Here is a 27,677-nt window from a genome sequence, read left to right on the forward strand (position 1 = left end):
TTATTCTGTTTTTTACATCCCTTTTACTTCGTCCGTTTTTTCATTATAAGGTACCAGAATTCTTTCTCTTGATCTACTATACGGTACCATTTGATGTTAATTTTGTCGTCAACATCAATTATGTTTCTCCTCAATATATTCGCGAATCTTTGTTTCACTCTGATTCCAAGTTTTGTGCTCAGTAGACAGTTTTTTATATCCTACAGGTGCTGTAATATCTCTTTACTTCCAGAGAAATATAGCAATTTCTCCGAACCAAGTCATTATTCGGAACTTTTGCCGGGGGTTAAAAAATCCACGAATGACAGAAAAATTCTTAAGACCGCATGGATATCCCAAAATTTGAAGCTTCACTGGAAACCACTGAACTGTGGAATCGCTGTGACAAAATAAAATAGTTAGTTTTACACATAGTGTACGTCACGCTGTATAGAAGTGTATACTGCTTTAGACTCCCGTCATGATAAATCTAACGTTAATATGGTCACATTCACGTGGCATTGAGAATTACGGAATGAAGTTTTTTGCTTCATACTACTGCAGGTAATATTCCCGTCTTAGAACCCATAGGCAGGGCTGTTTTATACTCGAGTTGGTATCGCCCACTTTTCATGTGCGCTGTTGTATTCCAGCACCGAATGTTGGTAGTTTTAATGAAACTGTCATATCTTATCAGTTTATGAGGCAACAGCTTTCAAAACACAGAAGAGAGTCATAAAAATAATAAACATAAATTGTAATCGGACTCACTAAAAGGACCTGTTTACATAGCTCAGGATTGTAACAGCATCACGTGTGTGCCTATCAATCTGTTATGCAAAATAAAATTGTTACACTAACAGAATCACACATTCATGGGAAAAGAGCTAGACAGAACTAAGGAAAAATATGAACAGAAAACACAAAAAATTGTATCCGATAATAAAGTTGCACAGAAAAATCCTCAGAGAGAGTAAAGAGGCAAGTAAAATTAAGATAGCTAAAAAAAGTGTTAAAACATACCTTATAAATAGTGCATCCGGTACAGCAAGGAATTATTAAGAGAACATATAGGGCTAATTATAAAAAATATCATAAGATATTTTTAACAACACTTGGAATTATACAAATATCTCGTCAAAACATAGTGCTTATTTTGTAAAATCTTATGTCGCAGGTCTCTGATGCAAAACAAGCGAACTGCTTCCTTTTTGATATATCATATTAATGCGTGTGTCTGCGTGTGTTTGTGTGCGTAACGTAGTGTAAGTTGTGAATGGTGAAAAAATATGAACTAAGAGAACAGTGTAATTTTCTGGAGATTATTGATGGTTTTTAAATTAGCAGCTCTGGTTTCCGACACTGATGGAATAGTGCCGACCGGCCGCCATGTAATCCTCCGCCAATGTCTTCATTAGGTTTCCGTGTGGAGGGGCATGGTGTCAGCAAAGCGCTCTACCAGTTGTTGCCAGCTTCCCATACTTTAGAGACGCTACTTCCTAGCGAGGTACTTCCTCAAATGGATTCACGAGTGTGAGTGGACCCATTCCAGCCCTCCCACTAAGTCCCTGTCAGTAGCGAGAGCTGAATCTTGGTCTACTGTATTGCTGTCAGACACGTTGACCACTCTGATAAGCAGAGGCACTTGCTTTCAAATTAAATCGTTTACCATCCAGATCTGTGCGAAATAACATTTATATTTTAATTTATGTACTGATTAACTTAATCTGACAAGATTATGGTCATAAGGCCACTCCTACATATGACTGATGCGTTTTACATATTTTACATTATATACACTGCACCACCAAGAAATAATTTACGTAGTGTAATGATATTTCGGAAATACACCTATCTATGTAACATATGTAAGTGATTAACACTGCATAGGATAACCACGGGATTGCTCCTGATGTCATACGAAATCCCATCCCAGTCCGCAACTTCAGGCGTAAGTCCAGTGTGTTTAGCACGCAGACGGGCTGGTTGCAGGCCTCGTTCTAACCAACACACGGCCATCACTGGTACCAAGGTTGAACCAGCTCTCATCAGAAAACAGAACAGACCTCCGTCCTGCCCTCCAATGAGCTATCGCTTGACACTACTGAAGTCACCAATGGCGGTGGTTCGGAGTCAGTGGACTGCACGCTACAGGGAGTCTGGCTCGGAGCTATCCCTGAAGTAACAGATTTGTAAGAGTTCGTTGTGTCACTGTGGTGCCAATGCTGCTCAAATTTCTGCTGCAGATGCAGCACTATGCACCAAAGCCATACGGTGAACATAATGGTCTCCCCTCTCGGTAACCCCACGTGGGGACTGATGACCTCAGATATTAAGTCCCGTAGTGCTTAGGGCTATCTGAACCATTCTCTCATCATCATACAACACAAACGTATACTACACCTCGCACAAGCACGCACACGCACACACACACACACACACACACACACACACACACACACACACACAAACACAAACACACACACACACACACACACACACACACGATACATACATGCAGTATCACAAATATTGTAATGGAGCATGTTGTAAATAAATAAAAAAGGAGCATTTGCCTCACTATTTGACAGAGGAATGTTTCGTCATAAACATGAATATTTGGGGAAAGAACAACAGCTTCTTCTTTACACGATGTAAAGTCTCCACAGAGTACTTGTGTATAGAAAATCAACTTCTTAGTTGCTTATCTGTTTGTGATAAGATGGCGTGTGAAATATCATGATCTGTAAATGGATAAGGTATTTAAGTTTCGTGACCAGTGACTTTTTTACACTATGAGTGGCGGATTACTACATTTATTTCTCCCTCTTTCAGTATACAGGCAATCCCACATATCATATGCCGCACTGACACGTAATGCGATACACACCGTTTTCTGTTGCCTAAAGCGTCTTCAGCATTACATTTATCTTTCTTAGTGAATATGAAACAAAGTACATCTATTATTATAATGTTGTGCAATTCCACGCCACATGAATGAGATGTCAGTACAGCTGTCGAACGGTTTGTCATCCGTTTTGTGATAGTGCTAACATACTCTTGCGAATTGAGCCGAGTCTAAGTGCGACTGTGGAGGGAGTTGTCGTAAGGGGCTTAGTGATGATAACTATACATGACCTAACTACAGCGCGTTTGCTTGGAAAGCGTTCTCAGTGATTTCGTTTCTTTGCAACAGAAGTTAACGAAAGACGTCTTTACCGGCCAGCAGCGTTGACATAAACTAGGGGTTTACCGTATGAAAGTAATTTTAACTTAAGTATGGAGGGATGGACGTCTAGATTTTTAGTTCTCATGCATGAATATTCTGATATGATTATCGAAGTTGTTCAGGCGTAATTTTGTCTCTGCAGGCCCGCAATTGAATAGAGTGTGCACATGCAATGTCAACGTTGCGCATGGGCCTGCGTCCCCTAGGTAAAAGAACTTTCCACAGAGTGCGTCAAATTCCACTTGGGGCGTGCATGCAGTGACAACATATCCGTATCAGCCACTGCGCCAATTTTCGGTACAAACACTGTGACGTGGCTCAACGGTTATAAGCCGAAAAGTATCATGGCAAAATGTCGACGTCATCCGCTTGAATGACCAGAACCTCACTGAGTAGGAGTAGAGTAATTTACATATAGTAGTATATGAATTTTATAAAGATGTACGGTGTTCGTATAAATTACATTACGAGAACTACATCCTCCGTTAGACAGAAGAGAGGACGTCGTTACTGTTAATCAACATCATCGATCAGTTTCGGTTACTCCCAGATGTTCCAACGGTCCACTTTCATCTTTAATTTGCATTGCCGCGTTACGTTTGTTTATGTTATATAATCCAGACTTGAGTAAATGCAGGGGAACATAAATGAATCAGCTACTAAATGTTGCAGCAATGCTCGATTATTTAAAACCCATTTACAAGCCTGTTATTTGTACCGCTTCCCTCCATGTATAAAAGACTGCTCAAATGCTAGTGGCTGCAAGAGGCTGAACAGCCCAGAGTAGCTTTCATTTGTTCGTCTGTCCTGTTTATTAGGAGTGCAAAGTAGCGGGTTTTCCGCGTACTTCTTCGTAGAAAGTGAAAGAGCCGTCATCGGGGACTGATAACGAAGCTAGATGGCGAGAGGAGTACCAGAGGATATGGAACTGCCACTGTCGTGGACGGCAAGTGGACAGTCTATCCTCAAACTGAACATCCGCCATCTGTGGTTATGTGGAGTGTGGCCACTTCCTGGTTCCTGGATGTTTGAACTGTACGGCTTTGTGGGGCTGGTACTGGGCGTCTGGAATGCAGTAGAGAGTTCGCTGGCCCTTTACTACTGCTGGGGAGACATGGAGGAGACGACTCTGGTTCTTACCAGTACCTTCACAATCGGCTGCGGCACCGTCAAGATGGCCTTCTTTATGCACAACCAGCGGCAGTACTACGCGCTGGCTCGACGCGTGGACATGCTGATGTCTCTGCAGAGGGAAGCCTGCTCTGCGGACCCTGGTTTGACCGACATCCACCACTGCTCCCAGAGGCGTGCGTTCCGTCTCACCATGGGCATGCTGCTGTTCATGTTCTCGCAATGTTTCGTGTGGTTCCCCATGCCGATAGTGGCGCGGAGCGAGGAACGGCGCCTGCCGTTCGCTCAGCACGCCTGGGACAACAATACCCACTACTACGCGCTGTCGTACGCCGTGCAGTGCGTGATAGGGGCATGGACGAGTCAGCTGAGTTTCGGCGTCGACCTGCTCTTCGTCGCCGTCATGATTCTAGTGGCTGCGCAGCTGCAGATACTCGCACTGCGCATTGTCAATCTGAAGGCGGAGAGCTACGAAGTAAAGATGGAAGATGAGGCCAGATCCGTGAACGGCACGACAGCAAATATTTCCGATGAATTGTACGAAAATTTGTGCCTTTGTATCGAAAGCCACCAGAAAATTCTCAGGTACGTTGCATAAACTGAGTAATTTCTCTCGCACGTATCTTAATAAGCACTACTACTCTGATCCGTACTAAGCACGAGTATTTGAAAAGTCCGTAGCAATTCTTTTCTAACATTTGTTGACTATTAAGAATGACTACATAAGAAAAAGTGTTATTCCACACGCATAGTTTTAATGCCGCATAAAATATTTTCTCGGTGCAGCGACATATAACTAGCACTCAGTGAACAGTAATGGATACTTTTGCACTTCACTAAACTTAAGAGTAAACTAGCTTTGTGTTCGTGACATATTGGTCCGCAACCTCTTTCAACACTTTAAACGTAGCGATACTCCATGAATGGAATATAGGTGCCCACCAGTACGTTGTCTGACACTGTTATGTTGACGGATATGTCTAATAGTCTTTTGCTGTTTGGAAAGTGCGACACGACATCCAGTGGTAACCACAATATAAAATGTAAAAACAGTGTATTTTGACAAGACTGCAGTTTTTGGAAGTGTGAAGTTATCATGCATAAAATATACGGAGCGAAAAGTTATCTACAACTTGTAGTGAAATCAGACGGCGGTAGTCGAAGGACATTACACAGAGGGAGTTGCTGATCAACAGCTCGTAGAGACTTCAGACCGCAGTAGTCGAAGGACATTACTCAGAGACCGTGGTGAGGAAGAACTTGTTCAATTTGCACTCGCAATAAGCAAGAAGAAATTTATAAATGAAATCTAAATTACGAAGCATCCAACAAGAACCTTAACATTTCCCAACGACCCCTCGACCCTGGTAGAGACGGCAAGTGATTTCGACGATCAGTTGAACGGAAAGACATAGGTAGTATCTTGAAAATAGGTTATAAGATGAACATCACTAAACGTAGACAAGGGTCGTGGAGTGTGATGGATTTAAGTCAGGTGATGCTGGGGCAGCTACATTAGGAAATCGGAAACGAAAACTAGTCAACCAGTTTTGTTGTTTTGGTAGAAATTGCTAATGACGTCAGTAGCGAAGAGGATATAAAATGCACCACGGCTCGGGTTCGATTCCTGGCTTGGGAGGTGGTTTTCTCCCCTCGGGTGTTTTTTCCCCATCATCGTTTCGTCGTCACTGATACGTAAGTCACACAATGTACCATCAACTTGAGTACTAGAAGGGACCGTTTAACAGGAGCTAACCTAAGACATAAGAGAACAGTCAAACTGGAAAGAAGTTTGTATGTATGTCGCGCATACTGTAAGCAGGCTCAGATGATTGTAGGTTATAGAAGTTTGCTGAGAAATGGAGAAACTTGGACAGGATTGACTAGGGGGAGCGCTGCATCAAACAAGTCTTTGTACTGCACACAAAAAGCAACTCGCAATGGAATAGGATGTGGTGAGTGCTTGAAAATGGCAACTGGACAACAAGCCACAAACGGAAACTCATCTGTAAAATGAAGTTGTACCTCGATGGTCCTTCTGGAATAAATAGTGTGTCGAGCTGGAATTCGCAACAATGATTTGCGCCCTCCATGTGTGTACAGGAAACGAGTTTAACAAAAAATATGCTAAAATAATAGGTGTTCAGACTAACTAGGATATTATTCGAGTTTGTGGTACCCATGACGTAAGCATTAGCATGTAAAGCTCCTTTCACTACAAGACCATTAGACGAGGAAAACAAGCTCTGAATAGACGAAAATGGGGAAGGTAACCGGGCGTGAACGTTTCAAAGGGAACTTCCACCACTATATTAGTGAATTAAACCTATGTCAGTTGGAAGTCATAAAAACCATCGACTGCCTGCGGCAAGAACAGGGCAAACCTTCACAAACATGTTTGACTGGTGGAGATAGCAACAACAATGCTCCAGTATCTAAAATAGTACGCTGTTGCCAAAAGACATCTAACATCTCATGAAATATCAAGAACTGGTTTTTAAGCAAAATAGTAACGAAAATTCTTAAGTCTCATTGTCAACCGTTCCTGCATGGGCTATGAAAAGTATAAGGTAACAGTTCGCGAAGTGACAGAATTCATGTCCAGAAACATTCAGTCTACAAACAGAAAAAAATCGTATTACATATTGCTGTAAGGAGTATGATCTCAAATGCCGTGTAGACCACGGATGAGAAGTAGACATGACAGAAGTGTGACTGACTCGTAAACCATATGTTAGAGTGATTAGTTACTGCTCTTGAACTTTACTTAAAGGGGATTCAGATTCCATACACCTTTACGTAGGATCCGAAGTGCACTTCAGCCTTTTGTTGAAGCAAGCTGCAAAACGACTAATGCCGATTCCTGCAGCATTGTATCACGTTTTCCATCTCTAGGAACTTAATTTTGATTACATTAGCCATACGAAGAGAGAGCTGCAGTAAATGTCCGTTGTTATTACAAAACTAGTTCAGTAGCTGTTACAACTGGAGAAACCTTTAACAACTATTAACCATCTCGACAGTTATGTCAAAAGACTATCTATCCATTGACCTCTTGTAGCTCATACTGCGTCTGCTGATGTTGTCTTCTGTGGTCTTTCGCAAGCCAATAACGAAACAACAAAAGCTGGATATGAGGACACGCTATCTGAAGATGACGAAATTACACAAATCAGTCACACCTACTGTCGATTTTGGCTGAAATGTCCTGCTTCGTATTAACTCAAATTTCAGATGGCCTTTGGATTCCTTACAATCAAAAACAGTAAGGATCCTACAGCAAACATTAAGCTCGAGTACGTATTATAAAATTCCTCGAGAAAACAATAGGCCGTGCGGAGTGGCTGCAGGGTTTGAGGCGCCTTGTCACGGACTGCGCGGCCCCTCCTGCCGGAGGTTAGGGTCTTCCCTCGGGCATGGGTGTGTGTGTTGTTCTTAGCATAAGTTAGTGTAAGTTAAAGTAGTGTGTAAGTCTAGGGACCGGTGAAAATGTTCAAATGTGTTTGAAATCTTATGGGACTTAACTGCTAAGGTCATCAGTCCCTGAGCTTACACACTACTTAACCTAAATTATCCTAAGGACAAACACACACACACACACACCAGTGCCTGAGGGAGGACTCGAACCTCCGCCGGGACCAGCCGCACAGTCCATGACTGCAGCGCTTTGACTGCTCGGCTAATCCCGCGCGGCTAGGGACCGATGACCTCAGCAGTTTGGTACGATCTTGCGTCAAAACAGACGGCAGCTACCGAATACAATAACCGCGTGAAACGTAGTTCGTTTTTGACATACGATACCTCGCAAGCAGCAAAAAAGGACATATTTTGATTCATGCTGTTAGTTAAAACTGATACTTCACTAAGTGCCGGTAGCTAGTTTCGAGCATGTGCTAATCCTCAAGCGATCTGTGGATGTGGGAACATCATCCTTGTATGTATTACAAAACATAAATCTTGTGTCAAGAAGAGGACCCATGGCATGGTCGGCAATGGACACGACCTCGGAATAAGTATCCACAAGGCGTGCAAACTGATTAGATGAAACATTAAGACCACTGCCCTCCACCAGGTTGTGTGCTCCCTGGCGGCGTTGAAGGCACGTGACACGATGACAGAAGTATACGGGCGGCGTAGACACGAATGGGGAATTATTGTAGCGAAGATAAGTGGCGCCAGTGCGGAAATCCGCCGACTTAACCGAGCATCTTGGAAACAGCGAAGTTGGTCGGCTGTTCGCGTCGTACTGACGTGAGCATTTGTGGTAAGTGGTTGAAGAAGGCTGAAATCACGCGTAGGCGACAAGAGGTTGGACGTCCATGCCACATTACAGAAGACAGTTATCGAAGGCTTACCGACTCTCTAAATAAGGATAAGCGACGGTCTGTGGCAGATCTGAAGACAGAGTACATTTCTGGTGCAAGCACAAATCTTTTGGAAGCACACCTTTCAGAGCACAGTGATGAACTTGGTGCCCCGCAGCAGAGGACCCCTACACGTCTTCCCATGCTGGTACAATAACAGCGTCAGTTATGATTACAGTGGGTACTAAATCATCGTGATCGGACCACGTTTCAATGGAATTTTTTCGCCTGGTCGGATGAACCCCATTTATTGGTAAACCACGTTGATGGTCGCGTCCAGATACGCTCTCATCCAGGCGACCAGTTGCTTGAAACATGCAACTGGCCACGGCTACAGACCGGTGGGAGCAGTATTAGCCGGCTGGGGTGGCCGAGCGGTTCTAGGCGCTACAGTCTGGAACCGCGCGATCGCTACGGTCGCAGGTTCGAATCCTGCCTCGGGCATGGATGTGTGTGATGTCCTTAGGTTAATTAGGTTTAAGTTCTATGGGACTGATGACCTCAGAAGTTAAGTCCCATAGTGCTTAGAGCCATTTGAACCATTTGAGCAGTATTATGTTATGGGGGACATTCACCTGGGCTTCCATGGGACCTGCAGTAGTAATCGATGACACCATGACAGCTCCGGGCTACGTGAACAATATTAGGCACCATCTGTAGCCCATTATGCTTGACGTCTTCGTCGACAGAGATGGATCTTCCAGCAGGATAACTGTCCATCTCAGAAGGTCAGAATCATGCTGCAGTCGTTTGAGGAGCATGCTTGTGAATCCACCTTGATGTCGTGGCCATCAGATTCAGCTTTTCTAAATCCGATGACACACAAATGGGACGCGTTTGGGTGCCAGCTCCGAGCCGACAAACCAATCGTTCGTTGATTACGGGAAGCGTGTGACTTGTCTGTAGGCGTCTGGTACCTCAGAACTCCGGAAAACAATAAGCAGTTGTTGAACGCAAGACACGCAGAATTATTGCCTTATTGAGTTCCAGAAGTTGTCCAAGACGCATTTTAGTACCTGGTCATAATCACGTCAGTGTACACTCCATTGTTTGTAATTCGGTTACTTGACTGTGCAATTGTATGTGGAGAAGTTTAGAATCCTTAACATTCCAGCTTCGCTCATAGCGGCTTAAAATCATCTGACGCGTAAGTACACTTCGTTGTCAAAAGTATCCGAAAAACATAGGTTTTTCATATTAGGTGTATTGTGCTGCCACCTACTGCCAAGTACTCCAAATCAGCGACCTCAGTAGTCATTAGACATCTTGACAGAGCAGAATGGGGCGCTCCGCGGAACTCATGGACTTCTAACTTCGCCAGGTGACTGGGTGTCACTTGCGTCAAACGTCTGTACGCGAGATTTTCACACTCCCAAACATCCCTAGGTCCACTGTTTCTGATGTGATTGTGGACTGGAAACGTGAAGGGACACGGACAGCACTAAAGCGTACAGGCCGACTTTGACTGTTGGCTGACTGAGGCCGCCGTCAGTTGAAGAGGGTCGTATTGTGTAATACGCAGACACCTATCCACACCATCACACAGGAATTCCAAACTTCATGAGGATCCACTGCAAGTACTATGACAGTTAGGTGGGAGATGAGAAAACTTGGATTTCATGGTCGAGCGGCTGCTCATAAGCCACCCATCACGCCAGTAAATGCCAAACGATCCTCGCTAGGTGTTAAGAGCGTAAACAGTGGACGATTGAACGTCATCTGCTAGCGTATGTAGTGCCAACAGTAGAATTTGGAGGCGGTGGTGTCGTGGTGTGGTCGAGTTTTTCATGGAGGGTGTAGGGAAGCAGCCTACTCACGCTGTAGTAAATTCACATCAGTTTCCATTGTGTGCCAGCCAGTCTGCTGTAACTTTGTAACTAGCTCTGACGTCATAAATGTTGCGCAATACCTTAAAAATCAAGCAAATGACCTAAAACTTTTCTAGCATGTCAGAAATAATACTAAATTAATGTGTGTTAAATATCAGTTCGATAACTTCAGCCATTTTCGAAATTTGGACGTTTTCCTGGAAAAATCATTGGCGCAACAGAAAAGAGCTAGAGACTTCAAAATTTATATTTAGATTCATCTTTCATAATGATTTAATAAAAACAGTACTTTGGATTTCACATATTAAGACTTTAGTGAAAATTCATGATTTTCTGGCTTTCATCTCAAAACTGAAGGAAGCAAGATAGATTAAGTAGATTAATAAATAAGGCTAGGATGTTTAGATTTAAATAGGTTGGAGGTCCGCTATGACTATGAAGATGTGTAAAGTTTCTTTTGAATACCTATAAAATTACAGCGATAGTGGATCTCAAAAGGGCCAGTTCAGAGCTCATCTACTGCGTACAGTGTAATTTAATTAATTCTCTCGCCCAGAATATTTAACTTAGCCACGTCAAAATTTTATTATCAATACTTACCTACGTGCTGAATGCACGTTCAAATTAAGAGCTTCTTCGGCCATAAGCAAAAGAAGCTATAAATTATTATGTAACTTGAAGTGGTGCGTTACTAGCCCAGCGGCTAGTCGGGAGAGCCGAAAAGATCAGGCGTTCTCTTAGCCGTCCGCACCACGGCTATATATATATAAGAACGCTGCGCGAGGAAGCAAGGCCCCAGTTCTCTCCAGACGCTGAATGACACGCCATCTGTGTATCTGCTACAAACAGCCTCGGGTGCCCTATTAAGTTACTAGAGATACGCGGAACCATGAAAACATTTCATGTGAAGTGTTAATTCTGGAATGATTTTCATTATCTAGCTTCAGTTTGCGTATTGTCGCGTTTTCACGTGCCGTCGCGGGACAGACATTCTACCAAATATTTAGCGTGGCGTTTGATGAAATATTTTCATCAAATTATGGCGAGCATTCTTTTTTAACATTTAATTCGGACATTTATAGTTGCATCAGCGCATTAGACTCTGAACTGCTCTGTTAGTTAGGTTGTAGGGATACTTGTGTTTTTTATCAGTGAATTTCAGAATATACTCAACTATTTTGGAAAACCGTTTTTGATTAGAAATCCCGGACAATCTCCTAATTCCTCAGAGCTATAAGCAGCAGCTATAATGGTATCTCAATTGAAGTGGGCACTAGGATCTCTAATTACTGGTTCCATGTTTTATTAAATCACTTTCTGGGGGCCAAAAAGTAAATAGAGAGCCAGTGTTGAGAACGGCGAAAGACAGCATTAACAACATTCTAAAAGCCAGAAACTGATTCAACACGCAAGCATTTATCCAGCAAATTAGATTTGATTTCTTTTTACAACTTAACCGCCGCCCCACATATGGTGCATCGGCCGGGAAATGTTACAACATTCAAACAAGGGTACAACAGTAGAATTAGTATACAAACCTAACTCGCCGCCCCACAAAGGCGCTTGCACCCCCTTTTTTTGCGTAACACTATCACAGCACTGTTGAAAAGCACATTTTCAAAATGCACGGCGGTCCCGGCGGAGGTTCCTGTCCTCCCTCGGGCATGGATGTGCGTATTTGTCCTTAGGATAATTTAGGTTAAGTAGTGTGTAAGCTTAGGAACTGACGACTGTAGCTGTTAAGTCCCATAAGATTTCACACACACACATAATGCACGGCCTGTGATGGAGTGGTTAGATGACAATAACATACCTGTAATTGACTAGCCTGCACAGCATCCTGACCTGAATCCTATAGAACAGCTTTGGGATGTTTTGGAACGCCGACTTCGTGCCAGGCCTCACCGACCGTCATGGATACCTCTCCTCAGTGCAGCACTCAGTGAAGAACGGTTTGCCATTCTCCAAGAAATCTTCCTGCACCTGACTTAGCGTATGCCTGCGAGAGTGGAAGCTGTCATCAAGGCTAAGGGTGGGACAACACCATATTGAATTCCAGCATTACCGATGGAAGACGCCACGAACTTCTAAGTCACATTAAGCAAGATTTACGGATCCTTTTGATCGCATACTGTGGCATCGCAAGTACTCGAAGAGAATGTTACAGCGCTTTTACTAAATGAGGAGCCAACACAATGTGACCACTATCCGCCGCAAGACATCACGATGTCCCGTCGCATTGCTAGCACTTCACGCAATAAGGAAAGTAAGATAACTGATCGAAAGTATTCAGACATCTGTTAGTGAATCTTAAAATAAGGTGTGTCCACCCTTCGCCATTATGACGGCTTGAATTCTGCGGTGGATAATTTCAAGGAAGTTGTCTGTGGAGGAATTGCAGCCCGTTCTTCATTAAGAGCCGAAACCAAAGAGGGTTCCGTTTTTGGACACTTGAATCTGGTGCGAAACCGACGTTGTAGATTACCCACAGTGTTCAGTTGGGTTCAGGTAGGGAGAGTGGTAGGCCTGTCCGTGTCATTACTGCTGTCTCCGCCAACTATTTCCTCAGAGAAGCTGCTCTACGACAGAGTCCATCGTTATGCTGATAAAATCAATAATCGTTCCGAATCGTTCCTCTATTATACACAGTACACAGATCATGCAAAATGGGTTCGTATCTTTCCTCATCCACGAGAAGCACCCTAATATATAACACCACCTTCTCTGTACTTCACTGTTAGTACTACACATTATGGTGGGTAGTATTATCCAGACATTCACAAAACCAAAACCCTTTCATCGAATAGTCACAGGTTCCATCGTGTTTCACCACTTAAAATCATTGTGAAGTGGCATCGATTTTACACCATCTCGAGCGTTGCTTAGCATTGATAACAGGAAGTGTAGCTTCTGAGGACATGCTCGACCACCGTACCCCATTCTTTTTAACTCGTGATGCACAGTCATTGCGCTACCTGAACAGCTGGTATCAGTTTGGACTCATGAGTGATACCTTTCGATGATTTCATGGGATTTCTGACAATCACCTTGCACAGTGTTCTTTAATCCCTATTAGTCATTAACTGAGGTCTGCCTGGTCTTCGTCCGGCGGTGGTCGTTCCCTCGAATTTTCACTTGAGAATCACATCACCAACAGTCGACCTGCGCAGCTGTAGAGGGACTGAAAAGTCCCTCATGAATTTGTTACTCGGTTGACATCCAATGACTAGTGCATATTCGGAGTCAATGACCTGTCCCGGCCAACCCATCCTGCTCTTACTGCTGCTTTGCTCGTAGCAGAATACTAAAATAGTTCAAATGGCTTTGAGCACTATGGGACTTATCATCTGAGGTAATCAGTCCCCTAGAACCTACAACTACTTAAACCTGACTAACCTAAGGACATCACACACACCCATGCCCGAGGCAGGGTTCGAACCTGTGACCGTAGTGGTCGCGCGGTTCCCGACTGTAGCGCCTAGAACCGCTCGGCCACCCCTGTCGGCGGTAGGAGAATCCTCCCAGCCTCAGTTTATACTGATGGGTATGCCTCTCTTGACACCTAGTCTTCACTTCTGCAATGCATTGGGTGTGTCTGGATACTTTTCATTATTTAGTATATACACTACTGGCCATTAAAATTGCTACACCACGAAAATGACGAGCGACAGACGCGAAATTTAACCTGGCAGGAAGAAGATGCTGTGATATACAAATGATCAGTTTTTCAGAGCATTCACACAAGGTTGGCGCCGGTGGCGACACCTACAACGTGCTGACATGAGGAAAGTATCCAACCGATTTCTCATACACAAACAGCAGTTCACCGGCGTTGCCTGGTGAAACGTTGTTGTGATGCCTCGTGTAAGGAGGAGGAATGCGTACCATCACGTTTCCGACTTTGATAAAGGTCGGGTTGTAGCCTATCGCAATTGCGGTTTATCGTATCGCGACATTGCTGCTCCCGTTGGTCCAGATACAATGACTGTTATCAGAATATGGAATCGGTGGGTTATCTTATCTGCATGGCTGTAACGGATCGAGCAGCCATGTCTCGATCTCTGAGTCAACAGATGGGGAAGTTTGCAAGACAACAACCATCTGCACGAACAGTTCGACGACATTTGCAGCAGCATGGACTATCAGCTCGGAGACCATGGCTGCGGTTACCCGTGACGCTGCATCACAGACAGGAGCACCTGCGATGCTGTACTCAACGACGAATCTGGAAGCACGAATGGCAAAGCGTCATTTTTTCGGATGAATCCAGGTTCTGTTAACAGCATCATGATGGTCGCATCCGTGTTTGGCGACATCGCGGTGAACGCACGTTGGAAGCGTGTATTCGTCATCGCCATATGGCTCTGAGCACTATGAGACTTAACTGCTGAGGTCATAAGTCCCCTAGAACTTAGAACTACTTAAACCTAACTAACCTAAGGACAACACACACATCCATGCCCGAGGCAGGATTCGAACCTGCGACCGTAGCCGTCACGCGGTTCCAGACTGTAGCGCCTATAACCACACGGCCACTCCGGCCGGCTCGTCATCGCCATACTGCAGCGGATAGACACTTGGTGCAGGGAGTGGCAACTGACCCTTAACATAGACAAATGTAATGTATTGCGAATACACAGAATGAAGGATCCTTTATTGTACGATTATATGATAGCGGAACAAACACTGGTAGCAGTTGCTTTTGCAAAATATCTGGGGGTATGCGTACGGAACGATTTGAAGTGGAATGATCATATAAAATTAACTGTTGGTAAGGCGGGTGCGAGGTTGAGATTCATTGGGAGAGTCCTTAGAAAATGTAGTTCATCAACGATAGAGGTGGCTTACAAAACACTCATTCGACCTATACCTGAGTATTGTTCATCAGTGTGGGATCCGTACCGGGTGGGGTTGACAGAGGAGATAGAGAAGATTCAAAGAAGAGCGGCGCGTTTCGTCACAGGGTTATTTGGTAAGCGTGATAGCTTTACGGAGATGTTTAGCAAACTCAAGTGGCAGACTCTGCAAGAGAGGCGCTCTGCATGCGGTGTAGCTTGCAGTCCAGGTTTCGAGCGGGTGCGTTTCTGCATGAGTTATCGAATATATTGCTTCCCCCTACTTTTACCTCCCGAGGAGATCACGTAAAATGGGAGAGATTCGAGCGATACACGGAGGCTATCTGGCAGTCGTTCTTCCCGCGAACCATACGCAACTGGAACAGGGTGGCTTGCGGAGTGTAAATGGAAATGTAGATGTAGATCACCCGGCGTGATGGTATGGGGTGCCATTGGTTACACGTCTCGGTCACCTCTTGTTCGCATTAACGGCACTTTGAACGGTGGACGTTACATTTCAGATGTGTTACGACCCGTGGCTCTACCCTTCATTCGATCCCTGCGAAATCCAACATTTCAGCAGGATAATGCAGGACCGCATATTGCAGGTCCTGTACGGGCCTTTCTGGATACAGAAAATGTTCGACTGTTGCCCTGGCCAGCACATTCTCCAAATCTCTCACCAACTGAAAACGTCTGGTCAGTGGTGGCCGAGCAACTGGCTCGTCACAATACGCCAGGCACTACTTTTGAAGAACTGTGGTATCGTGTTGAAGTTTCATGGGCAGCTGTACCTGTACACGCCATCCGAGCTCTGTTTGACGCAATGCCCAGGCGTATCATGGCCGTTATTACGACCAGAGGTGGGTATTCTGGGTACTGATTTCTCAGGATATATGCACCCGAATCGCGTGAAATTGTAATCACATGTCAGTTCTAGTATAATATATTTGTCCAATGAATACCCGTTTATCATCTGCATTTCCTCTTGGTGTAGCAATTTTAATGGCCAGTAGTGTATAATTGGAGCAGAAATGACGGGGGAATCATTCCTGCTGCCATACGGACCTTATATTGGAAAATCCATGGACATTAGTGAGATTGACAAAGAGAAGCTTATTATGACCCAGCACCTGGGAACGAGGATTACGGAAATGGCAAAACTGGTCTGCTGTTAATTTGCTACTGTCAGGACTTTGGTACAAAGTAACTGAAAGAGGTACAAGTACTCCATTCAACGCTCATTACTCGACCTGTGGCTCCTCGTCAAACTTCTCCTTTGTGTTTCCCTTTCGACCCAATGGCAACTGTCGATTATGACTGAAGAGGTCATTATGACAGGACCATTAATCTGTGAAATCATGTCACCTGAATGCAAATCACCTTTCTTGTCAGTTCAAGTCGTGTATAGATGTGCCGCCATTACACGAACAGCTAATCGAAACATACACCATACCCAAATATGCAGGCCCTTGGTAGAAGTATTATCCTGTGGGGGAGAGAAATGCAACGTTAATCGAAGGCATCATGATTGCTGTTGACTACTATCGACTATGTGGACTTCATTGCTGATAACCTTCGCCCCTTCATGCTTGATGCCTTACCTGACGCCGATGGCGTTTCTAGTGGTTATCTGCCCCTGTCAAAGGCTAGGATTTGTTTACAGTGGTTTGAGAAGCAATAAATAAATATACATCGGCTACCAAATTGGCCTGGTTTAAAACCGATGGAACACAAATGGGACTCTACTTAGTCCCAGCACACCGCCAACATATCACCGGCTCAAAATTTATGCAAGCATGAGCCATGTGTAGACATCTGTGATCACATAGCTCCGGAAAATTACCAAGGATTGCCAAATGTTGCTCTACTGCATTCCTAAGTTCATTCACTACGCTATTAAGCAAGGCGTGATTATGATTTGACTCATTAGATTAAATTATTGATGGTTAACATAAGAGGTTCCATACGGCTGTTTGCAGACGGAATACAGAACACCAAACACCGAACCACTGCCCAGAAAGGTAAGTGGACAGGTACTTGCGTCATGGACAGGACTACCAGTCCCTCTCATGTTTCAGTATGTAATGGCTCCAAGGAAACACTACAATCTGTCAACGTACCCCTGGGAACATTATTAATTTTGATCACCACACGTACTTCTACATCTACATCTACATCTACTTTTATACTCCGCAAGCCACCTAACGGTGTGTGGCGGGGGGCACTTCACGTGCCACTGTCATTACCTCCCTTTCCTGTTCCAGTCGCGTATGGTTCGCGGGAAGAACGACTGTCTGAAAGCCTCCGTGCGCGCTCTAATCTCTCTAATTTTACATTCGTGATCTCCTCGGGAGGTATAAGTAGGGGGAAGCAATATATTCGATACCTCATCCAAAAACGCACCCTCTCGAAACCTGGCGATCAAGCTACACCGCGATGCAGAGCGCCTCTCTTGCAGAGTCTGCCACTTGAGTATATTAAACATCTCCGTAACGCTATCACGGTTACCAAATAACCCTGTGACGAAACGCGCCGCTCTTCTTTGGATCTTCTCTATCTCCTCCGTCAGACCGATCTGGTACGGATCCCACACTGATGAGCAATACTCAAGTATAGGTCGAACGAGTGTTTTGTAAGCCACCTCCTTTGTTGATGGACTACATTTTCTAAGCACTCTCCCAATGAATCTCAACCTGGTACCCGCCTTACCAACAATTAATTTTATATGATCATTCCACTTCAAATCGTTCCGCACGCATACTCCCAGATATTTTACAGAAGTAACTGCTACCAGTGTTTGTTCCGCTATCATATAATCATACAATAAAGGATCCTTCTTTCTATGTATTCGCAATACATTACATTTGTCTATGTTAAGGGTCAGTTGCCACTCCCTGCACCAAGTGCCTATCCGCTGCAGATCTTCCTGCATTTCGCTACAATTTTCTAATGCTGCAACTTCTCTGTATACTACAGCATCATCCGCGAAAAGCCGCATGGAACTTCCGACACTATCTACTAGGTCATTTATATATATTGTGAAAAGCAAGACTTGCAAGCTGTAAGTTACTCCCTCTGTTAGAAAACTTCCAGGACAGCTTTTTATTTCTGAGTTTGCAGTACTAAAAAGGAACGAATGTAGCTTTTATGTTACCTGATACGTGTGCGTCCTTGAAATGGCCTTGGCCATGTTTCCGGGCAGACTCACTATGTGGCAGGGCTGTGCTTAGCAACACATTGTTCGGGTTCTCGGCGCATTAGTTACTGTGACACAATGGGAGCAAAGAATGAACATTATGTTCTGTGTTAAGCTCGGGAAAAACCCCTAGTGAAACTTCGACAATGGTTAAGTAAACGCACCCAGGCGATACTCTATCAAGAAGTTCGAATGGCACAAAGGCAGTGAGGGATTCAATCCAAAACGATGGCAGAGCTGGTCGCCGTCTAAAGCACACACGGACGCCAAAATGGAGCGAGTACAGCAGCTACTTACAAGACGGCCGTCATGTTATTGTATGTGCAGAAGAACTTAACGTGAATTGTAATGTGCGTCATGATATACGGTAACAGGTACATAATGCAAAACTTGTCCCTCATATGCTAACAAACAGAAACAGGGAACACAAAGACTTTTTGCTGAACGAATAGATAGAACCAGATGTGACCCTACGTTTCTGTGAAAGATTGTTCCTGGGGTGAAAGTTTGTGCCACCAGCGTGAGCTTCACACGAAGTGTCAAAGTGCTGAATGGCGGAGTCCTCGATCACCACCTCGGAAAAAGTCACACGACCATCTTCTAGAAGAAAGACAATGTTGAACGCTTTCTTTGACAGTAAAGGAATATTTCACCACGAGTATGTTCTTACAGTTCAGTCAATAAACCATAGTTTTTATTAGGAAGATTTAAAACGTTTGCGGCAAATAATTCGATGTCACCGCCCTTATTAGTGATATTTTCGGGACCGGTTCTTATTGCATGAGAGTACAAAACACCATACTGGTTGAACTACACTACTCGCCATTATAATTGCTACATCACGAAAATGACGTTCTACAGACGCGAAATTTAACCGACAGAAAGACGATGCAGTGATAAGCGAATGATAAGCTTTTCAGAGCATTCACACAAGGTTGGTGCTGGTGGCGACACCTACAACGCGCTGACATGAGAAAAGTATCCAACCGATTTCTCATACACAAACAGCAGTTCACCGGCGTTGCCTGGTGAAACGTTGTTGTGATGCCTCGTGTAAGGAGGAGAAATGCGTATCATCACGTTTCTGACTTCGATGAAGGTCGGATTGTAGCCTATCGCGATTGCGGTTTATCGTATCGTGACATTGCTGCTCGCGTTGGTCCACATCCAATAACTGTTAGCAAAATATGGAATCGGTCGGTTCAGGAGGGTAATACGGAACGCCGTGCAGAATCCAACGGCCTCGTATCACTAGCAGTCGAGATGACAGGCATCTTATCCGCACGGCTGTAACGGATCGTGCAGCCACGTCTCGTTGCCTGAGGCAACAGAGGGGGACGTTTACAAGATAACAACCATCTGCACGAACAGTTCGACGACGTTTGCAGCAGCATGGACTATCAGCTCGGAGACCATGGCTGCGGTTACCCTTGACGCTACTTCACAGACAGGGCACCTGCGATGGTGTACTCAACGACGAACGTGGGAGCACAAATGGCAAAACGTCATTTTTTCGGATGAATCCAGGTTCTGTTTACAGCATCATGATGGTCGCATCCGTGTTTGGCGACATCGCGGTGAACGCACATTGGAAGCTTGTATTCGTCATCGCCATACTGGTGTATCACCCGGCGTGATGGTATGGGGTGCCATTGGTTACACGTCTAGGTCACCTCTTATTCGCATTGACCTCACTTTGAACAGTGGACGTTACATTTCAGATGTGTTACGACCCGTGGGTCTGCCCTTCATTCGATCCCTGCGAAACCATACATTTAAGCAGAATAACGCACGACCGCATGTTTCAGGTCTTGTACAGGCCTTTCTGGATACAGAGAATCTTCGACTGCTGCCCTGGCCAGCAAATTTTCCAGATCTCTCACCAATTGAGAACGTCTGGTCAGTGGTGTCCGAGCAACTGGCTCGTCACAATACGCCAGTCACTACTCTTGATGGACTGTGGCATCGTGTTGAAGCTGCATGGACAGCTGTACCTGTACACGCCATCCAAGTTCTGTTTGACTCAATTCCTAGGTGTATCAAGGCCGTTATTACCGGCCAGAGGTGGTTGTTCTGGAGACTGATTTCTCAGGATCTATGCACCCAAACTGCGTGAAAATGTAATCACACGTCAGTTCTAGTATAATGTATTTGTCCAATGAATACCCGTTTATCAACTGTGTTTCTTCTTGGTGTAGCAGTTTTAATGGCCAGTAGTGTATTACCGAGTATCTACCTAGGCATTCTGCTCTTGCCATCTGACATCCGGCATGTTCGCCCGACCTCTTGCCTTCCGACCAAAAACTTTGGCAACTGTGTGTAGATGGGACTACTTCGATAGGAGCTAGGATTGTTGCTTGGTAAGTGCAATTTTCTGTTTAAAAAACCTGTCCTGGAACTTTTCTGGAACAGCGAGTATGTAGATGGTGCTTGTTTTAACTTGAGACTACTAAATATCTCGAAAACGACGCATCGTACGAAAAAAAAAAAATGCTATAGGTGAAAAGTTAATATGAGCAAAGTGGACATCTACCTGTGCTACAAGTGGCCACTTCATGACCACCTCTGTTGCACGGGCGGAACTAATTTCTTATTTTCGAACGGGGACTCCCGACTTTTATTTTAAATTCGGATTCTGAGCCAAAAAATACGTACCGTTTACTCACCACTCACGTGGTAGTTGGCGCCATATAGGACATATATCAAATGTGCCTTTTTTTGCGGTTAAGATCCGCCGCAGTTGATTCCATATTTCATTTAAGACGTAAATGTGTCTTTTTTGGGCCCTGACGGTTGATATTGCGCTCTAAATTTACTTTAGTTTTACAGATTCGACTGTACAGTACAATAGCGTTAACCGTTTCAATGTCTGGTTAGAGACTACGTTCAGCGTATTCCAGGATCAAGGACGTGGATATAATAGTTCAATGTTCCTATAGGAATGCTTAATATCGATGAGTCGCCTTTTCTGTCACCATAGAATGCTTCATTTCAGTGATTATCCATGACAAGTGCGCCTGTCACTATTACTTCACGGATATTTTATTTCATTAGAAAGGATTTTGTTTGTATTCTACCGGTAGGCAGCGTGAAAGTTACGGAGGTAGGATGGAAGCACACACCGAAATCGGTAGCCCTGATGGCTGAGTTGTAGTGCGACCACTGATATGAAGCATTCCGATGGTTTGGGAACTCGCAGCACTCAACCCCATACGGAAGAGAAAACTGCACTACCATACAAATAGATTTATGATCAGAAATACCGATTTCTATCCATGTTATTTGTACTTTACAATCACATTTGCAACACTCGAGTAATGTCTGAACATCAATATCAACCAACATAGAAAAAAAATTATTTTTACTTCGTAAATGAAAAGTAGAATGAAATGGGCAATGGTTTGAGTAAAGCGTACATATTTTTTGGGGGTAGAATCCGAAATGCAATAAAAAAGGGGTGAGGGGTGGGGTTCACATTTGAAACACGAAGCTGGTCCCTCCTCACAGAGGAAGGTTGGATTGCGGTGCCCCGTTGTAACACAGAGACATGTCTCCTTTATCGATTTAACTTTTCACGTACAACTTTTTTTTTCGTATAATGACTCGATTCGAAATATTTGGCTGTCTCAGATTAAAACAAACAGCCTGTATAATCTATATCTAAAGACAGCACGGTTGGTTAACGTTGTTACCAAAAATCTCGAAAAGTTATTGAGCGATTTATTTCTAATTTTTCACGATACTCCAATGAATATTTGGACGGACACCGACTCTATATAGTCAATTTACATTAAATTATTTCACGGGACATTAATGAACTTTTGAACAGACACAGGTTACATATTTCTCAATATATATTACATACATATAATAAACAATTATGCATTACAACAACCACGTTTGCAAAAAAATACTGAAAAGTGCTTAACCAACTTCCGACAAATTTTTACACGATGATCGTGTAAACATTTAGATAATTTAGACTATGTAAACTGCAATGTACAGGTTTCGACTACGAGATATGAAATGTAGTGCAGTGTCATGGTTTCACCGAAATAAGTTCTTTCACTTTGTATGTAATTTTAAACGAAACTTAATACATAGAAATACGCAATTTCGTGTTCGTCCTCTGTTTTAACAGAATGACTTAAATATGTTTGCTGGCAGTTTGTGAGGGCATTGTGAAGAACAATGCCCCCAATTTTTTTACGTGGTAAATAAAACAGAAATTGTTGCATACATCGCATTACTCATGTGTGATCTGGCATTGTCATGCTGAAAGACACGATTCTCCATCTGTGGACGCTCTTTTCGAACTCATCTTTTCAGATTTCTAATTACAGAGTGCCGTTTCTCACCCATCGATACAGTTTTGTTACTCCGTTTCTCACTTATCGATGCAGTTTTGTTACACACCATAATGTTAAACCCTACAATTCGGAGCGCTCTAGCGGCAGAAGGCTGAAAAAATGTCGATATGAAGAATAAAAATGTAGAATGTTATTAAAGTTATTTACAAAGTATTAAGAGTTTTCACATTAAAAAATTCCTTTTCGTCACGCCCTCCTATTTGCAATATGCGTTAAACGAAAAAAAGGGGAAAAACCAGACAAACGCTGTCCCAACGGTACCGACCGGCCGTCGTTCCATTCTCATCCCATAGACGTCACCAGACTTGGATACGGAGGGGCATGCGGTCAGCACACTACTCTCCCGGCCATTGTTGTTTTTTTTTTTGTGGTCGGTGTCGCTACTTCTCAGTCAAGTGGCTCCTCAATTGGCCTCGCAAGGGCTGAGTGCTTCCCACTTGCCAACAGCGCTTGACAGACTCGGACAGTGACCCATCCGAATGCTAGACAAGCCCGACAGCACTCAACTTCGGTGATCTGATGGGAATGGTGTAACCTCTTTGGCAAGGCCGTTGGCAATATACATTTAACTGAGAATAGTAAAGAACTAAAAAAGACATTGTAATCTTACTAACAACTTAAATTTTGACAGGTGGTCTCCTACAAATTACTGAAGATGATTTCAAATGTAAATTGCTGATAACTCTAACAGAAGTTAATGGTCACGGTATTTGTTTAAAGTGAAATAGATTCGGGTCTTTATGTGGCTGCATTACCAAAGCCTTCACTGCGCAGTTAGTTACAATTTAAAATTGGACGTACCACTGCCTTAGTTAATGTTTCGTTCAATTAAATCTACCTTTTTCTTGTTCCAGGTTCGTCAAGGACTTGGAGAGCACTATGAGTTCCGTTGTAATGACACAGTTCTGCTTTAGTGTCCTCGTCGCGTGTGTAGCATTATTTCAAGCGACATACGTAAGTTTTTAAATTTTTGGAATGATACAAACGCATTGTTTTTTTTATTATTAGTGTGTAAGAAATTCATGTAGCAGTTGTATGACAAAAACTCTGTGCTCAAAAGCCCACGGCGGTCCGTATGGACCCAGAAATGATAAACGGCTCCCTTCATCGAATTTTAACATGAATTTCGATTGTTATGACATAATAACACTCCAGAAATTGTATGCAGAAGACAGAGTAAATCTTGAAGGCGATGGAAAACAAATGTAAAATTGTGGTTACTGAAGAAAAGTTCTATTAGTGAGGTTGCAATATAGCCCCGTGAATTCCATTAACGCTCAATTAACAGACATAAAGAGTTATGGAATGATGTAGGGAAGACTGACGCAATCATCTGCTCTCACTTTCAGAAAATCGGCTGTGTAATACTGTTTACATCTCTTCATAATCAACGAAAGATACGAATAAAGGGTGTGGTTGTAGTTAGTAAAATAATTCAGACTCCCAAGTTTATCAATTTTCATTTTTTGTGTCAATACATTTTCCGGGAATTCAAATTCCCGGCTTCATAAGAGAGCTATTTTACAGTCAGGAACATTTTAACTTTTAAATGCCTGCACATTTCCGTCTACGAGGGCATATATGTGTTGGCCTACAAGCAACACATCTCGATACGAGGATAAAGTTTTAATTATCGTTAGAAAATACACCACCGTATGAGGGAATCGGAAATAGCTAGGCGTATCGGCAAAGCACTCCTATCGTGAATAAAAAGCGTTAGCTTCGAGCCCAGTTAAAATCAGATGCACTTACTAGAGATGGGCCAAAGCGTTATTTACATAGATCGAATCAGATCTGATCACTCAATGCAGTGAACTAGCTCTTCTTCATTAATCGCCACTCACCGTTCACTCAGAAAAATAATCACGACTTAAAGGAAGACACCTTGCCTTTAATTCTGGCCATTTTACCTGTATTTTATATTAGAGATAATATTGTTAAGTCACATGAATTGTAGTTTTGAGATTTAAAAGTTCAGTTTGGTCTGCTGTAAAAAACAAAGATATTTCAAAGAAGCCCTGAATATTTTTTATAAAGTGGAAAGAATATAAAAGTGAGATTGATTCATGTTATATTTTCATACTTTTATTCCAGACAAAATACAATATACGAATTACAACATTATTTTAATTATTTTAAGTATTCGCTGACGCTTCGGCACTTAATGAACCCTAGGAAATACTAAAACCGGCAGTATGCCCATGAGAACATTATAAATCTTGATTGTAATACATATTTCCAAGCTGTACATTACATAGAGGGTGTTTGTTTTAACTTGAGACAGCTAAATATCTCGAAAACCATGGGTCACACCAACAAAATTTCCGGGTGAAAAGTAAATATTAGTAAAGGGAACATGTCTGTGCTACAACTCGGCAACTCCCAACCATCGCTCCTGTGTGGGCTTTGTATTTTTATTGAATATTTAGGTTTTACTCCAAAAAATATGTACGGTTTACTGAAAACTTTGTTTTATATTTATGGTAGATGGCACTGTAAGCTATTGTACAAACATCGAGTATACTGTTTTAATTTTATATTTCATTTACGACGAAAATTTATACCTAACGATTGATATCTATGTTCGAAGTTTACTTTAGTGTTGCAAATTTGATTGTAGTGTACAAAATGGATTGCCGTTTCAGTATCTGGTTAGAGACTACGTTTATCTTGATACAGGAACAACAAATTTTATCTAATAGTTTTCTGTTGCCCGTCGGTAGGCTTGATATTGGAGCCTCTCACCATTGAGTCCTTGATTTCGGTGAGTATCCATGGGAAATGCACCTTTCTCTATCACTTCATGGATGTTTTATGTTATAACGATGGCTGTTGTTTGTATTGCATGAGCAGCTGCGTAATGGCCAGCGCGAGAGGTACAGCGGTTGGATGGAAACACACACCGAAATCAGTCACCCTGATGTCATTGTGAATTATTTTGACAAACGTAATTCTTACTAATCCATGTACATTGCGTACCAAATGTCTTGCCGATATCACCCAAGGCCATACAAAATTGGAGCAGACAGGCCCTGTCTTCTCCCAAGAGCTCCGACAAAAACACTTCAAGATGTTCACTTAGTTTTGGATTGTTACTTTCAGGTCCAATTGCATCCACGTAGAAGCCACAAAGCTTCAGTGGTACTTTAACATGTTTACGAAAAAAGATTAAAAAAGATAATGAGAATGGTTAAAACTGGTAAGCTGACTTTACTAGATTGGAGAAGGTATAAAATGGTACAGCTGTCTACAGATTATGAGCGCTATACGAGAGTTTACAGCGAAGGCTGTAACCTACGTGGCGTTAGCGAAGATTTACAGTAACAACTAACTCTTGCGAAACACCCTCCGACTGAACTTCAGTTAACGTACATCTAAAAAGGGTGTGACGACAACAAGGACGGAACAAATATTGGCAGACGACGACAGAATCCTCATCGATGGAGTTGTACTTCTAGCATTTTCCTGTATTTCTTGCCTCCAGCAAAGCAAGATAGTCAGTGAAGAATCTCTTCATTCTGTACCCGCACTGAGAGCAGTTAAGGAACTGGTATTCAGACCGGTTGATGATGGATAATTTGTTCTGTCCTAATGGACTCGTTAAGGACCTGTGTCTTTAAATACAGGAACAGGTTCAGTACTACCATGGTTTGAAGTTGCATACGAATTTTGCTTCCTTCCACGAATATGGGGACTGTTCCTTCTGCCATATTTTTTTGAAAATGTTTACATGGATATTCCAAGTTTGGATTCGTAGATGTAGCTGTATACTTGTAGGGAAGCAGCCTACTCACGCTGTAGTAAATTCACATCAGTTTCCATTGTGTGTCAGCCAGTCTGCTGTAACTAGCTCTGACGTCATAAATGTTGCGCAATACCTTAAAAATCAAGCAAATGAACTAAAACTTTTCTAGCATGTCAGGAATATTACTAAATTAATGTGTGTTAAATATCAGTTCGATAACTTCAGCCATTTCCGAGATTTGGACGTTTTTCTGGAAAAATCATTGGCGCAACAGAAAAGAGCTAGAGACTTCAAAATTTATATTTAGATTCATCTTTCATAATGATTTAATAAAAACAGTACTTTGGATTTCACAAATTAAGACTTTAGTGGAAATTCATGATTTTCTGGTTTTCGTCTCAAAACTGAAGGAAGCAAGATAGATTAAGTAGGCTAGTAAATAAGGCTAGGTTGTTTAGATTTAAATAGGTTGGAGGTCCGCTATGATTATGAAGATGTGTAAAGTTTCTTTTTAATACCTATAAAATTATAGCGATAGCGGATCTCAACAGGGCCAGTTCAGAGCTCATCTAGTGCGTGCAGGGCAATTAAATTAATTCTCTCGCCTAAAGTATTTAACTTAGCCACGTCAAAATTTTATTATCAATACTTACTTGCGTGCTGAATGCACGTTTAAATTAAGAGATTCTTCGGCCATCAGCCAAAGAAGCTATAAATTATTATGTATCTTGAAGTGGTGCGTTACTAGCCCAGCGGCTAGTCGGGAGAGCGGATTTGATCAGGCGATCCCTCAGCCGTCCGCACCGCGGCTTTATATATAAGAACACTGCGCGAGGAAGCAAGGCCCCAGTTCTCTCCAGACGCTGAATGACACGCCATCTGTGTCGGTAGTCGCGTCGCATCAGTGTATCTGCTACAAACAGCCTCGGGTGCCGTATTAAGTTACTAGAGATACGCGGAACCATGAGAACATTTCATGTGAAGTGTTAATTCTGG

The 27,677-nt window shown here is 43.0% G+C and overlaps 1 protein-coding gene across 1 annotated transcript in view; it reads left to right on the forward strand.

Moving 5' to 3' along the window:
• Window positions 1-4,106: 4,106 nt before the first annotated feature.
• Window positions 4,107-27,677, forward strand: part of LOC124712187 (odorant receptor Or2-like) — a 61,480-nt gene continuing 37,909 nt past the window's right edge. Inside the window, exons 1-2 of the mRNA XM_047242483.1 lie at window positions 4,107-4,924; window positions 23,791-23,890. Of these exons, the coding sequence (XP_047098439.1) occupies window positions 4,107-4,924; window positions 23,791-23,890 (918 nt within the window). The remainder of the gene's footprint in view (window positions 4,925-23,790; window positions 23,891-27,677) is intronic.

Source organism: Schistocerca piceifrons, chromosome 8 (genome assembly GCF_021461385.2).
Source record: "Schistocerca piceifrons isolate TAMUIC-IGC-003096 chromosome 8, iqSchPice1.1, whole genome shotgun sequence".
Taxonomy (NCBI): domain Eukaryota; kingdom Metazoa; phylum Arthropoda; class Insecta; order Orthoptera; family Acrididae; genus Schistocerca; species Schistocerca piceifrons.